At 39.8% G+C, this 16,340-nt stretch overlaps 1 protein-coding gene across 1 annotated transcript in view; it reads right to left on the reverse strand.

Moving 5' to 3' along the window:
- LOC109851044 (rac-like GTP-binding protein ARAC5) overlaps nucleotides 1-4,120 on the reverse strand; it is a 13,847-nt gene extending 9,727 nt beyond the window's left edge. The window contains exons 1-4 of the mRNA XM_020421156.1: nucleotides 3,798-4,120; nucleotides 2,037-2,124; nucleotides 1,794-1,903; nucleotides 1,608-1,671 (exon numbers count right to left, since the gene is read on the reverse strand). Of these exons, the coding sequence (XP_020276745.1) occupies nucleotides 1,608-1,671; nucleotides 1,794-1,903; nucleotides 2,037-2,124; nucleotides 3,798-3,896 (361 nt within the window). The 5' untranslated portion in view covers nucleotides 3,897-4,120. The remainder of the gene's footprint in view (nucleotides 1-1,607; nucleotides 1,672-1,793; nucleotides 1,904-2,036; nucleotides 2,125-3,797) is intronic.

The raw sequence follows: 16,340 nt of genomic DNA on the forward strand, positions 1-16,340 counted from the left end.
CCCGCCGCCGCCACAATCCCTTCGTCTCTCTGTCGAGATCGGCTCGTCCTCATCCTCGTTGGCTCATTGCTGCTAGGTCAGTCTCTCTCTCTCGATCTCTTCGTCTCTTTCTTTCGATCTCTTCGTCTCTCCCGATCTCTCGATCTCTTCGTCTCTCTCTCGATCTCTTCGTCTCTCTCTCTGATTCTCTCTGTGAATCCGTCTCTCTTTCTCTCTCTGAATATACATATGAAGATTTTACTGTTTTCACGTGAATTTACTGTTAATTAAATTAGGGTTCCATTTAATTAGGGTTATTGTTCACACCAACATTCGCTTACTTTTGTGAAGTTCGGAAGAGTATATGGAAGGGGAATCAAGAATGTGGGATATTGGTGGAGATGCCTTCGACTCATTTCAAGGTGTCGGCATTTAGATGTTGTTGCCCTTTCTCTTGACGAGCCCTCGATGGAGGCTGTTGTGTTTAAGGAGGATGAAGGAGTTGAAACCATAGAACGATCTTTTTGATGTTTTAACTTGAAAATTTTATTTTAAGAAACGTTGTTTTAATTTTTATATTTTTACAATGTTAGTAACTTAATATTTTGTAGCCATGAAACTAGTTGCAACTTGATCTTTATTCTCTTGTAATTTTTATATGTTTGCAATGTTAGACTTATTATTAGCTTGGTATTTTGTGTTTGAGGATTACATTTTAGTTTGTTGTTTGAATTATATAAATTTATCTATATATAATAATAATATTATTAAAAAAATCTAGTCGTGTCGTCGTGTCCTTTTTTTTTTTGGTTTTTCCGTGTCCGTGTCCGTGTCGCAGTGTCCGTGCTTCATAGGATTTTGATAAATATATTTGAACTATCTCGATTTTAATAATTAAATTTGTGATTTGGTCTATTTTAAAGATTTCTCCTTCTAAAGATTTGTGGGGCAGAGTAATTCAAATTTCAAATTCAGGGGGCAATTTTGTAATTATGAGTTTTGGGGGGTATATAGGCAAATAACTCTTAATTAAATAAACAAACAAAACACATTCAAAAAAAAAGAGGACAAATATTAACTAATCGAAAAGAAAAAAGAGAAGAAATTGAAGTTATATTCTAAGTTATATGTAGAAAGGTGCCTACTGCCTAGCCCATAAAAGAAAAAAAATTATGATAGAAGCCCACATAAAAGGGTGGCAGCCCGATAGAAAAGGACTCAAGAAAATAACTCATTAGATGCTTTCCTGTGTCCCAAATTTCATCCATAAATTCTAATTCCATTTGAAAACTCTTCATGAGATACCTTCCCCTAAAGATATGTCGGATTATGTCAACCCTGGTTTGTTAAGCTTCATTTTATAGACTGTCCTGTACTTGCCCTAAGTTGAAAACTTACCCTCTTACTCGCTAGAAAATGTCCCAATATACAGACTAAAAGCACACATATGGACTATGACATGGTTAAAGTACCATCCTTAATATGTGCAAACGGGCGGGAAAACAAGGGGTAGCAGGATTACAAAACTTTCGTGCTTTGCATACTCATGGAGGTAGTATGAAACTATTGGAGTAAATACAAACACAAAGGCAAACACAAAACTACGGAAGTAAGATCAGAAACTTTACCAAGCTTTGTTCCAACAAGAACAATTGGGACACCTGGTGCATAGTGCCTTAACTCTGGAATCCACTGAAACAGAAGAATGTCCAGAAAGAGAACAATACACAATCAGCACCCAGCACTCAACCGCGAACATTGAAGAAGAGAGAAAACAGGAAGAATGAAATCCAATGAAATAATAATGCAAGTACCTTCTTAGCAACATTTTCATAGCTGGCCTTACTAATAAGGGAGAATGCTAGGAGGAAAACATCAGCACCACGGTAGCTCAAAGGTCTCAATCTGTTGTAGTCCTCTTGTCCTGTTCCACAAATGCACAACACCATACTCAGTACAGTTTGGAAATCAAGAAAGAACAGAATGAATACAAAGACACAAAGGTATAGGGGCTTAGAAACAAAAGCAGACCCATAAAAGGAGAAAAGAAAACCTACCTGCAGTGTCCCATAAACCTAGGTTAACAGTATTCCCATCAACAACAACATTTGCACTGAAATTATCAAAAACAGTTGGAACATAATCCTGCAATCAAAATATTCAAGAATTGTGTCATGGAAAATTATTCATGAAAGAACAGAGAAATACATTATTTCCAACACCCAATTATGCACCGGTAACAAACACGACAAGTTAAGAGCTAGCTTAAATAAGAATTCCCAATTTCCAGGTGATTTATACAAAACTTCCACAATTTGAAAAGCACAAGCCTTAGTCCTGGTTCGATGGGTTTATCATATAAAACAGGGTTTTTTACATTAGTCATCAAAATTAGGTGTATTTTTGCATTAGTCCCTCAAATCTTGAAACCTAATGTTAGACCTCAAACTATTTCAGTTATACCAAATAACTCCCTAGAGCTAGATTTGAAAACGCTTAGTCTGAAAACTACAATAACTCGATTACTTAAAGAAAAGAAATAATTCTATTTATTCTAACATTGCAATGGTTATCTTTTCTAGCTCTAGCTCCATCCAAACAGCAAAATCCATTTTCTTCTACAATCGTACCTTATTTTATCCTCTCGAAATGCATCATTTTTTTCTGATTTAGAATAATAAAGATGTAACTCCTGCATATGATTCATGGAAGGGAAATGATCCTAACATGATTCATAGTCAGAGATGATGGACTACTAATAGTGATGGTCAAATCTAGCAAGAGGGACTAAATCGGGGCAACTTTAAATGATTTCAAGACTAGTGAAATAATAAACATAATTTGGGATAATAACTTGAAAATACTAAGATTTCATAGACTAATAAAAAAATAAACATAATTTAAGAGACTAACATGAAACAACCAAGAAATAACTTTAATAGTTAGTTCAGAAACAATAATGTGAGATCCTCCAAATGTTGTTCCTTAAATTTCTTACTCAAATTGAACTTATAAAGAGGCGGCACATTTAACATGTCTAACATAACATATAACAGCCGTAACAGAATACTACAAATAAAAGGTTTGATATTATGCAACACAAAGACCACATAGAGACATACGCTAAACAAAGCAAAAAAAATTGTAATGACTAAACATACTTCACCGTCAACTGAAAGGCAACTCTGAACGTTCAAAAGATATTCTTAACATTTAAAAATTTGGAATACAGAACACAATTTTTATCGGAGAGCACATAAAACAGATGATTGACTTGGGTTGTAAGATAAAGAGTTAAAGACACATGTTTCAGTTGCAGCACATAAAATACATAATCGGTCGGAATTACTCTATATCTTTCTTTTTGCAATATAAAGAGGCAAAGGGAATATCTTTTAACACGGATATCTCAAAGTTTACCATAAAAATCTTAAAATATGAAATGTGTTTCGAGGCATATCAATATCTAGACCGCGCCATTTTTCTCAAAAAATCAAATTCGAATATAACAAGATCCAACCTTTCAATCTGCATTTCTCAGAACCCACCCCTAGGGACCAATTGTGACAGCATAAGTTGCGCATTTTACCCCGAAATTTGATGCTATTAAGACAAAAGATACCCCAAAAAAATTCACGAAGTTGCTTGATTAAACCACAGGAACCCTAATTCGAGTCTTAAAAAACAGAACTTTTCAGATATTTACCTTCAATCCCTACCGATTATCGTTCGCATAAATTACAAAAATATAGAACTTTCACCAAAATTGAGGCGCAAACAAAGCCTAGAGCCCAAAAGAATTAAGGGCAACAATCTACCGTGGGAAAAGTGTTGCTGGTGTAGGAAATAAGCATGCAGGTCTTGCCGACGGCCCCATCGCCGACGGTGACGCATTTTATGAACCTCGACGCGCTCATCTCCTCCCAAATCTCGATCAAACTCACAAAAGAATCCGAAACTAAAAAGAGATGAAAAGTTCTAACTAAGAAGAGGAGGAACGAGCTGAAGCCCCCCGCATTGCTGGGCCAAGTCGGAACCCGAGGATCCGAGAAGGCGAAACCCTAACCCTAGAGGAGAGAGAAAGTGGAGAGATCTGGCAAGAGAGAGGGGGTAGAGAGAGAGAGAGAGAGAGTGAGGGGAGGAGCGCACCTTTGGAGGGTGGAGAGAGAGAGGGAGGGAGAAGGGAAAGGGGGGAGCGGTTGAAGCGGTCGCTAGAGCTGACAGCTCATATGAAATGTATGAGCGTTGAGCTCCTCCTCTTTCTATTTTTATTTCCCAAAATACAAACCAAAACCATTGTTGTGGCTAATTCATCCTTTTTCGTTTTCTTCTTTTCCTTATATTTTCTCCCTACATTCCAACAGCTAATGTCTTTTTCAGCTTTCCACCTAACTAGTGTGAAGGGAATTTTTTTTTTTTTTTGCTACAATAATTCCGGTTTAACTACTACCGCATTTTTTGAATTGTTACTGTGTCTCACTTCTGTTACAGTTTTTTTCCGTGTGCTATAGTGATGTTTTTTTTCAAAAAACTGTTACTGTAGCATGAATAGCGGTTCTTGGATTCTCCCATTTGTATAGAGGAATAGATTTTTAGAGGGATGGTTAAGTTTTTTGGTAAATTTAATAAAACCCTCTTATGCTTGACAGTTTTTGAAATAACACTTTCTTTAAGTTTAAAAGTGTTACTTAATCTTCCTTGAGGGTGGCCATGTTGAGATAGCCTCATAACCTCCCCAGTAAGGTGTTAAATGGGTGGGTTTGGGTATTAAATGGACGGGTCATAAATGGGTGGGCATATTTTGCTCATTTACTCATTTATGACCCATTTAATATTTACTAAATGGGCGGGTTTTTGCCCACTCATTTAATAAATGGGTCACCCATTTGCCCATTTAGTAAAAATAGAATTCTTATTCAACAAATGAGTCAGAAGATTTTTTATTCAACAAATGAGTCATATGTCTAAAAAAAGTTAAAACAAGTAGTATAATCAGTACTAATAGATTGTGATACACTGCTCAGCAGCTTCCACAAAGTCACCTTGCAAAAAAAAAGATAATTATGCATCATGATCATGATCAAGTTCCCTCGTATGCAATCAATTGTACATGAAATTGGAGGTAACTAAAAAGAGTATACACATCATGCATCATGATCCAGTTCCCTCGTATGCAATGAAAAAACTACAAGTAAACATTAATGAAGCGTACATATTGAAACAAGATAGCCGCATCCGGGCTTGAAGAACATCAAGAACGGCAAAAAGTAATGCACATCTAGACTACCATAACTAGATTGTAAACAAACATCTCATAAGACCAACACTAAAAAAGTTAAACCGACATAGACGTAATATTCAAGTCCAAAAGAAATAAAACAACTTTCTTCACGGCCAAGCACTCCATTCTCCTGCAAGACAAAGTAAAATTTCTCCATTAGCCATATGTAAATTGTCATGAATCATAATAATGCAGACCTATATATATAATGCATGTATGCAAAGTGTAAGAAAAGATTAGACTAAAGTTTATACAAAAATCTGTGGAGATTAGAGTGCTTTGCCAACAAGTCTCCTGTCTAACATATTTTCAATTTTGTTATTACACCTATAGCTTACTATTAGCTCATTTATGTTTGCGTTAGCACACTGAAAGTGCTCAATTGTTGCTGAATATTGACCAGAAAACAGCATGTATTAACAAAATGCTTAATTATAATTGCTAGTGTACAAGATAATATTCTTCATACGGTACCCAGTTAAGATTTGTTTTGGAACTGAATTGGAGATAATGACTGTTTTGATAAAAATTTGTATCCCCAAATTAATGTTACCTTCATGATTCCTGCAAGCACTGCACCTCCTAAATATACCATATGCTTTCTTCTCGGAGGATCTTCAATTCTCAAACGTAGCTTCTGTAAGCATAAGAAAAGGAATTGCACATGAAAATGATGTTCCTACACGCATAAGCTATATCAAAAGCTACGGTACACGATTGTGCTCTACAGTCTGAAGAAACTAATCTGATTATCAAGTTCTTTGTTACATGTGGGGAAATAGAGTATAATGTTGCTCACAACCCAGTAGTTTCCAGAGATATGAATGAGGCTTTTCTTAAAATAAGAATACATGACAGGGCTAAGCAAAACAAAACATGAGGCTTTGTACAGTTGCGTTCAGCAAGTGGATATTGGTTACCTGCAAAGTACTCGTAGAAAGCTTAACAAGAAAGCCCCCACCAAAAATTTAGCTAGAAGAGGATTACAACGCTAATCACCATCGCCTTCTGATTCAGAAACCTCTAGATTATTGAAATCATGTACCAATAAATTTTCTTCTTCAATGTCTGCCAAAGCTGCGTTTAATAAGAAAAAATAATATTAATATTCTATGATAAAATATATAGTGTATGTTGGAAAAATTGCAATAAAGAGAATAAAAGAAAATTGACTTGTATTTCTTCGATCTCGGTTACAATTTGATTACAAAAGAGAGGAGAATGAATTTGATTCTCCCCTTTGTTTAAAACTGGGTTCTTCACGGTGACGATGGAGTGCCTCCCTCGAATGCTCGCGTCGAGTTTGCTCTCCGTTGACGATCCGACGTCTTGATTCACTGGAACGATGTCTCCTCCTCACGATTTGACGTTGTGGAGAACTTGCGTGGCAAGTTTTAGAACTCTGGACGAGTTGATAACTCTGAATGAGTTTAAACTCTTAAAAAAGAGTTGATTTGAACTGGAAGTTCGATTGATAAGCCAAGGATGAAGAAGCTCTTGTTGCAGATCTCCCAAGCTCCAGAAAATGCTCCAAGGATCTCTTCTGCTGCCAATTCCCAGATCCGAAAAATGCCAGTCGAAAAAGCCTTCAACTCCGGACCAAAGAAGCCAACCTCGAACTCAGTGAGTTTACTCGCTTTTATAGGGAATTAAGGGGTGTAACCGCCCCCTTAATTCTCTCCATAGTGGGGCGGAAATCCCTCAAATCGTGGAGGGAAAACGGTTCCTGCAACCGTTCAGCTCGTGTTTGAACGAGTCAAACGCCCACGTGGACGTTCAGGATCCTAACTCCGCGTTTTAGAATTGAGACGCGGAGTTGGGTACTCGTTGGGTGTTGAAAAACGCGGGTCCGACCCCAGCATTTTAATATTGTAACGCGGGTCCGACTCCAGCGTTTTGATGTTGTAACGCGGGTCCGACTCCAGCGTTTTTTTTATGTTGTAACGTGGGTTCGACCCTCGCGTTTTGATGTTGTAACGCGGATCCGACTCCAGCGTTTTTATGTTGACATACTGGGAGGACCTCCGCGTTTTGGTGTTGATACATGGGGAGAACCTCCGTGTTTTGGTCTTAGAGTGCGGTGATGAGTTCCGCGTCTTGCTTTGGAGAGATTATCAACAAGTAATCTCTTTTGTCATAGCGTTGCAAAGATCATTGTCTTGTAATCTTCGTCTTGGCTCCTTAAGAATATGAGAGTCGTCAGATTGTAACTCCCGGTGTTGATTGTGAATGCTGTTAAACTAGAGCTCTCATCGGTTGTCGTGAAGATCGTCAGATTGTAACCTTCAGCGATCTACGTGAAAGTCTTCAAATTGTAGCCTTCTAGAAGTCGTCAGATTGTAACTTCCATCATCGGTGTTTGATGGGGGATAAGCTATCTATTGTGATTTTTAGACAACCTACAGAACCCCCTCCAAAGTTGATTTGTTCTCTGCACTTGCTTCGAAGGCATCTTGGTTGAAGGGATTTGCCACGTAGGACCTTTGTGAAGGTATGCGTCATAATCCTGCTTCTGGAATGCGGGGGTGGACCCCTGCGTTTTGAATTTGAGACGCGGGGCTGACTTCGGCTTTTTGAATTTGAAACTCGGGTGTGACCTCGGCATCATGATTTTTGCAACGCGGGTCTGGCCTCGGCGTTTTGACTTGAGACATGGAAGTGGCTTCCGTGCCTTTTTGACTAAGTCTTTGAGACTTGTCTTTAGCTCATCTGTTTCAAGTCTCGGCTCACATCCATTAAGCTAATGGACCTACGAACATGCATAGGATTTTTGGCAAACCCTCAGCCATCAACGGATTTGATAAGCCTTTACCGACTACCGTTTGAGTCGGACTGGCATGTGGATTATCTAAGTCCGTTTCACATGTAACGTTGTGCTAAGAGAATGAACCCTCTTAGACTTGATACTATGATTTTAAATACATAGACTTTGTCATTTTTACGGAAAAAGACTAACCGGCAACGCGTGTTAGGCGTAGACTTATCTCTAATTAGGGATCGAGATAACGTCCCCCATGCGTGTAAGGCATGAATTTCGGCGTTATTAATAACAACCTGCTACGATGTTGAATACGTAGACTTTTGTCCTTTTTACGGTGAAAGACTAACCGGCAACGCGTGTTAGGCGTTGACTTATCCCTACTTAGGATTCGGGATAAAATTCCCCATGCGTGTGAGGCATGAATTTCGGCGTTATTAATAACAACCTGCTACGATGTTGAATACATAGACTTTTGTCCTTTTTACGGTGAAAGACTAACCGGCAACGCGTGTTAGGCGTAGACTTATCTCTAATTAGGGATCGAGATAAAGTCCCCCATGCGTGTAAGGCATGGATTCTGGTGTTATTAATAACAACTTGCTACGATGTTAAATACGTAGACTTTGTTACTATTTCTTCCTGTGTTATATTTTTACTCGAAACACTGAAAGAAAATTGGAAGTGCCAGAGGTGTAGTATTAACTTGGCATGAATTTTCACTTAGAGTGAAATTCAGAAATTTTCTTCACTATCACTAGGATAATTCCGAAAGTTGGAAGCGCCAGAGGTGTAATATTAACTTGGTATGAATTTCCACTTAGAGTGAAATTCAGAAATTTTCTTTATTATCACTAGGATAATTCCAGAAAATATTTAATCCGCTAGGGATTTTATAATAAAAACTTGCTATTCTTGTTGAAAAGAGATTAACAAGTTCATTGGGGGATTTGACTGTTAGAGGTGTGATATTAACCTAACAGTATTTTATGGGCTTATCGCTCTATTGAAGAGAGTCGATAAGTTGGTTTGATCGTCAGAGGTGTGATGTTAACTTGACTAAAATTTATGGACCTATCGCTCTATTAAGGAGAGTCGATAAGTTGATTTTGTCAGAGGTATGATGTTAACATGATAGGAATGTGTTGCGATCGGAGCAACTTTGTGGACTTATTATCCTATTGAAGAGGATTGATAAGTGGGTTGTCAGAGGTACAATGTTAACGTGACAGGGATGTGTTACGATCGGAGCAACTTTGTGGACTTATCATCCTATTGAAGAGGATTGATAAGTGGGTTGTCAGAGGTACAATGTTAACGTGACAGAGTGAATTTGTCAGAGGTTTAGTGTTAACGTGACAGGATTTTGTGTTGCGATTGGAGCAACTTTGTGGACTTATCATCCTATTGACGAGGATTGATAAGTGGATTGTTGTCAGAGGTATATTGTTAACGTGACAGGAATGTGTTGCGACCGGAGCAACTTTGGAGACTTATCATCCTATTGACGAGGATTGATAAGTGGATTGTTGCCAGAGGTATATTGTTAACGTGACAGGAATGTGTTGCGATTGGAGCAACTTTGGAGACTTATTATCCTATTGACGAGGATTGATAAGTGGATTGTTATCAGAGGTATATTGTTAACGTGACAGGAATGTGTTGCGATTGGAGCAACTTTGTGGACTTATCATCCTATTGACGAGGATTGATAAGTGGATTTTATCAGAGGTTTGATGTTAACTTGACAGGAATGTGTTCTTGTGATTTGCACAAGATTTTAGGAATTAGCGTCTCGCTGGGGAAACTTGCTAAATGAGTTTATCATCAAAAGCGATAAATTTTGATGCTTGTGATTTGAACAAGATTTTGAAGACTTAGCGTCTTGCTGGGGAAGATTGCGATTTGAGCAATTTTGAGGACCTATCATCCTATTGGTAAGGATTGATAAGTTGATTGTCAGAGGTGTATGTTGTTAACGTGACAAATTGGGAGTAATGCGAGTTGAATGCATACTCTGTGGGGATGATGATCGTCAGAAGTATAATGTTAACTCGACGATATGAAAGATTCGTTACTCTTAATCCAATGGATCCAAAGTAACCAACCCCCGGTCTAGATTAAGACTTAGCAGGGGAATAAAAAGAGGTAGACAAGACACATCGCCTAGTGAGGCACTATCCATGAAGTCGGAATAGAGTCACATCACCAGGTAGGCCATTATCTGATGAGTTTGACTATTGGGAGTGATGCAAGTTGAATGCATACTCTGTGGGGATGATGATCGTCAGAAGTGTAATGTTAACTCGACGATGTGAAAGATTCGTTACTCTTAATCCAGTGGATTCCAAGTAACCAACCCCCAGTCTTGATTAAGACTTAGCAGGGGAAGAAAAAGAGGTAGACAAGACACATCGCCTAGTGAGGCACTATCCATGAAGTCAGAATAGAGTCACATCACCAGGTAGGCTATTATCTGATGAGTTTGACTATCAGAGGTAACTGTTAACGTGATAGATTTATGGACCTGTCATCCTATTGAGAAGAGGATTAACAAGTTGAGGGACTATCAGAGGTAGATGTTAACATAATAGTTTTGTGGACCTGCCCTCCTATTGAAGTGGATTGGCAGATTGATGGACTATCAGAGGTAACTGTTAACGTGATAGATTTATAGACATGTCATCCTATTGAGGAGGATTAGCAGATTGATAGACTATCAGAGGTAACTGTTAACGTGATAGTTTTGGTAGATTTTGTGGTTGACAGAGGTATTCTATTAAACATAACAACTCAGAAACTTTATTACTCATAATCCAATGAACTACAAATAAACCAACCCCCAGTCTTGAACAAGTGCAAAGGGGAAATGAGAAGACATGACACATCGCCTAGTGAGCCATTATCTAACGAGTTTGACTATCAGAGGTAACTGTTAACGTGATAGTTTTGATATACCCGCCATCCTACTTGAAGAGGATTGGTGGGTAAAGTAGACTGTGTCATACCTGACGAACACCGACTTCTTCTGCTTAGTGGCGAGAAGCGTATGGATGGAGACTTCTGTATCCTCTTCAAAAAATCTTGACAGGAAGAGTCTCTCTAAATCTGCCCACCTTTGGATACATCCGGCAGGTAGTTTCCTGAACCATTCAAAGGCAACTCCCTTAAGGGTGCCAATGAACAATCGAGCCAGTATGACATCGTTTGATATTACATTCCCAGTCTGTGACTTGAAATGATAAATATGTTGGTTCGGTGATCCCGTACCGTTAAAAGTTTGTAGCGTCGGGACCTCAAATTTTGGAGGATAAGGGGCTACATCCCATTCGGTAGGATATGGTCTGACAACTCCCTCGTCTTGGAGCTCGCTTCTGTTGGCCATGGCATTGAGGCGGGCTTCCAATTCTTCCATTTTGGCAGACTGGAGATTATACTCGTTCTCAGTCTCTCTTCCTTCATCAGAGGAAGATTCCAGGTTGTGGTCTTCTTGGTTACAAGCCGTGTCATCAACCACCTTTCCCTTCCCTTTGCTTGTGTGAGGTCGGGATGAAGACGTTTTTCCTCTCCGGGAAGATTCTTGCCTGGGTGGCGAATATGTCTTCTGAGATTTGGCCTTGTTTGCGACGATTTGAGTCAACAGGGCCATGAGTTCATTGATGGCCTCTTGCTGAGATTTGATCATGGCCTCCTACTCATCAAGTCTCTTCGGGAGATCTTCATGGTTTCCCGTCATATAAGCAGGGTTCTCATGTTCAACAAAAGAGCTTGATGATTGGGACTCTGCAATGGCTGAGTGTTCATCATTGGAATTGGTTCCCCTAGCTAACCTCTGATAGTTGACAGGGGGAATGGCTCCTGTTCGTGTCCGAGTGCGTCGGTAAACTCATTCAAACTCGTTAGCGATTTCTCTGACGGTCGGCGAACGACTTGTCTCAGAGTCATCGGAGGACCTGAGGCTTTTCCTCTGCCGATCACATTAATAGTGACTCCAGGATACTCGATCTCTGGGGACTTCTTCCTGTGCGAACATCGTCGTTGGTTAGATAAAGCAATGTTCGTTAATTGGTCGAACACCAATGGTTTGGCCGCATATGAGCAGCATTGATATCCTGAGAGGACCATAGGAATTAGCCGTTCACATTGGAATGAACGAATGACTTGCTGCATCGGTCTTTCTCTCGATATGAACTCTCTCAAATCTGTTGTAAAGATTCGAGAAGAATTGCTCACTGATCGTGAGGTTTGAACTGGAACCCCCAGTCCATGATTGGACATGACTGGCTCTTGGTGAATATGGATCTGGTTGAGATGCCTTGAATCCATAAACTTCTTATATCCGCCCCTCAATCTAGTGGCGCTACGCAGAGTATATACCAGGTTCTGTATTGGATTTGGAACTTGGGATGCGAGGGTCGCGTTTGGCTCTTGAGACGCGAAGGTCGCGTTTGGCACTTGAGACGCGAAGGTCGCGTTTGGCACTTGAAATGCGAAGGTCGCGTTTTGGTTTGGCGACATGAGGGTCGCGTTCTTTAGCGTCGACACGAAGGTCGTGTTTTGACTTGGAGACGCGAAGGTCGCGTTTGGCACTTGAGACGCGAAGGTCGCGTTTGGCACTTGAGACGCGAAGGTCGTGTTTGGCACTTGAGACGCGAAGGTCACGTTTGGCACTCGAAACGCGAAGGTCGCGTTTGGCACTTGAAACGCGAGGGTCGCGTTTGGCACTTGAAACGCGAGGTCCGCATTTTGGTTTGGCGACATGAGGGTCGCGTTTTGGTTCTGGGACGCACTCCTGAGAGTTACGTTCTGCCAGATCAACGCAGTTTTGATGTCTGCGTTTTGATGTTGGAACGCGCCTCTGAAGGCTGCGTTTTGATTGCACAACGCGCTACAGAGGGCTGCGTTTAGCATAAGCTAAGCCCACTCCTTCAGAGGAGGGGTTGTTCAAGCAATCTTGGCTAAACGAGAGGGCTTCCTTCGGCATAGGAGCAACATTTGGAGCTTTAGTCTCCTTGAAGACTTTGCGGATCTTGCACATAGCCTTGGGGCTAAGGGATCCGGAGAAGATGGACTCCTCAAACTTGTCTTGGTCAAACTCTACCACGAGAGTTTCGACGGTCGTTCCATTAAGATGAACATCGGATTGCGCCACCACTTCTTCATCAGAGAAGCTGGTCCCCAGCAGAATCGCCATCTTTTGTATGTTGGAAAAATTACAATAAAGAGAATAAAAGAAAATTGACTTGTATTTCTTCGATCTCGGTTACAATTTGATTACAAAAGAGAGGAGAATGAATTTGATTCTCCCCTTTGTTTAAAACTGGGTTCTTCACGGTGGCGATGGAGTGACTCCCTCGAATGCTCGCGTCGAGTTTGCTCTCCGTTGACGATCCGACGTCTTGATTCACTGGAACGATGTCTCCTCCTCACGATTTGACGTTGTGGAGAACTTGCGTGGCAAGTTTTAGAACTCTGGACGAGTTGATAACTCTGAATGAGTTTAAACTCTTAAAAAAGAGTTGATTTGAACTGAAAGTTCGATTGATAAGCCAAGGATGAAGAAGCTCTTGTTGTAGATCTCCCAAGCTCCAGAAAATGCTCCAAGGATCTCTTCTGCTGCCAATTCCCAGATTCGAAAAATGCCAGTCGAAAAAGCCTTCAACTCCGGACCAAAGAAGCCAACCCCGAACTCAGTTGAGTTTACTCGCTTTTATAGGGAATTAAGGGGTGTAACCGCCCCCTTAATTCTCTCCATAGTGGGGCGGAAATCCCTCAAATCGTGGAGGGAAAACGGTTCCTGCAACCGTTCAGCTCGTGTTTGAACGAGTCAAACGCCCACGTGGGCGTTCAGGATCCTAACTCCGCGTTTTAGAATTGAGACGCGGAGTTGGGTACTCGCTGGGTGTTGAAAAACGCGGGTCCGACCCCAGCGTTTTAATATTGTAACGTGGGTCCGACTCCAGCGTTTTGATGTTGTAACGCGGGTCCGACTCCAGCGTTTTTTTTATGTTGTAACGTGGGTTCGACCCTCGCGTTTTGATGTTGTAACGCGGATCCGACTCCAGCGTTTTTATGTTGACATACGGGGAGGACCTCCGCGTTTTGGTGTTGATACATGGGGAGAACCTCCGTGTTTTGGTCTTAGAGCGCGGTGATGAGTTCCGCGTCTTGCTTTGGAGAGATTATCAACAAGTAATCTCTTTTGTCATAGCGTTGCAAAGATCATTGTCTTGTAATCTTCGTCTTTGGCTCCTTAAGAATATGAGAGTCGTCAGATTGTAACTCCCGATGTTGATTGTGAATGCTGTTGAACTAGAGCTCTCATCGGTTGTCGTGAAGATCATCAGATTGTAACCTTCAGCGATCTACGTGAAAGTCTTCAAATTGTAGCCTTTTAGAAGTCGTCAGATTGTAACTTCCATCATCGGTGTTTGATGGGGGATAAGCTATCTATTGTGATTTTTAGATAGCCTACATATAGTCCACAACAATACAAAAAAGCAATAAAGAAGAAAAAAGAAGGCAATTCACAAGGAATCCCGTCTAACCAAGAACCAGTACAAATTTGAGCTTCAGCATTCTCCGGAAGAAGAAGATTTCGATACTTGTCAAGCACACGACTAGCAATGCTGAAAGCCGATTCAGAAGCCACCGAAGTAATAGGAATACTCAATATATCTCGAGCCATCATCGGCAACTGAGGACGCTTCTCGCATTCGCCTTTCCAATACTCGAGAACATTTAAATGATCATTTTTCTTCCAACTGACTAATTTTTCATCTAGATACTCTTCTAACTGAGACTTGGACCCATTGACTGAATATAGTTGACTCTCAAACTGTTCAAACTCAATCATCTCATCATTAGGAACATCTCCAAAGTTCTCTTCACCACTACTCTCAGCTACATATGTACCTAGAGATGCTCGCTCATATTCTTTGTAAAGACTTCTCGGTTTCTCTAAGATAGTCAACGCATAATCAGAACTAACTCTCAATTTCTCAAAACAAAACTCTACATACTTCACCTTGTATCGAGGGTCTAGAATGACTGCAAATGATAAAATAACACTGTAACATTCCTAATATTTATCAAATTTTATTTTCATATCATTTGCCATGAATTTTATATCTTGATCATCATTTTTCATCTCCTCCATTATGCCTTTTTGAATCTTAAACACTCCACCAAAATATAAGTTGGTAGTTGGATATTTACTTCCAGAAAAAAGAGTGGACACTTCATAAAAAGGTTTTAAAAACTTTGCAATTTTTTCAACCTTTACCCATTCTTCACTTGATGGCAAAAAAGTAAAATTTGGATCAATCAACACCAAGTGCTCAAATGCCCGACAAAAGTTCAGAATACTCTCCAACATTAGAAACGTAGAATTCCACCTTTTTCGTTTTACCTGAACAAGTTTTATGCAATGCACTCTGCAAACTTCTTTTTTCTTCCAGGATGACTCTTCACATACTTGATGCATTCTCTTATCTTAGACAATGATTTATCGATAACCTTTAAGCCCATCTTGCACAACAATATTTAGAATATGAGCACAACACCGCACATGCAAAAAATCAACATTACTAGCAAAATGATCTTCTAAAACTGGATGATCTTTTAAAATTCTCATGAAAGCATCATTATATGCTGCATTGTCCAAAGTAACAGTAAAAATTCTTTTTTCAATACTCCAATCCTTCAACAAATGAAATAGCTTCTCTACTAGAATTGCTCCACTATATGGGGGTGGAACATGAGATAGAGCTAATATCTTATTCTGCAACATCCAACAATCATCAACATAATATGCGGTGAGAGACATATAGTAGTCGGAGGTGGAAGAGGTCCATAAATCCATGGTTAGACAAATTCTACTGGGAACTAGCTTTAAACCCTGTTTAAGAATTTCTTTCTCTTTCTTGTACAACTTGACCAAATCCGTTTTAGCAGTGTTCCTGGTAATATGCTTGACTTTAGAATTTAAAAAAAATATGCAACTCGCGGTTTCCCCGATGTTCGACAAAAGTGAATGGATAATCATGCAATGCAATTACTCTAGCAAGCATTTCTCTATATTTTTCTTGATTTAGTGACATATTTTTCCTTAAAAAATCAGCCTCATCTAAGTTCCTTTTCGGGCAAGAATCCATATGCCTCAACATTTTCTTAGTGCCGTAACTACCAACATAAATATGATTACACATATTACATTGAACTTTAGTTTTCTCATCATTATCTGTATGTAACTTTGTAAAGTGATCCCAAACTTTTGATGTTTGTCTTCTTTTACGTTTAGAAGTACTCTCATCATCACTA

Source organism: Asparagus officinalis, chromosome 7 (assembly GCF_001876935.1).
Source record: "Asparagus officinalis chromosome 7, Aspof.V1, whole genome shotgun sequence".
Classification (NCBI taxonomy): Eukaryota; Viridiplantae; Streptophyta; class Magnoliopsida; order Asparagales; family Asparagaceae; genus Asparagus; species Asparagus officinalis.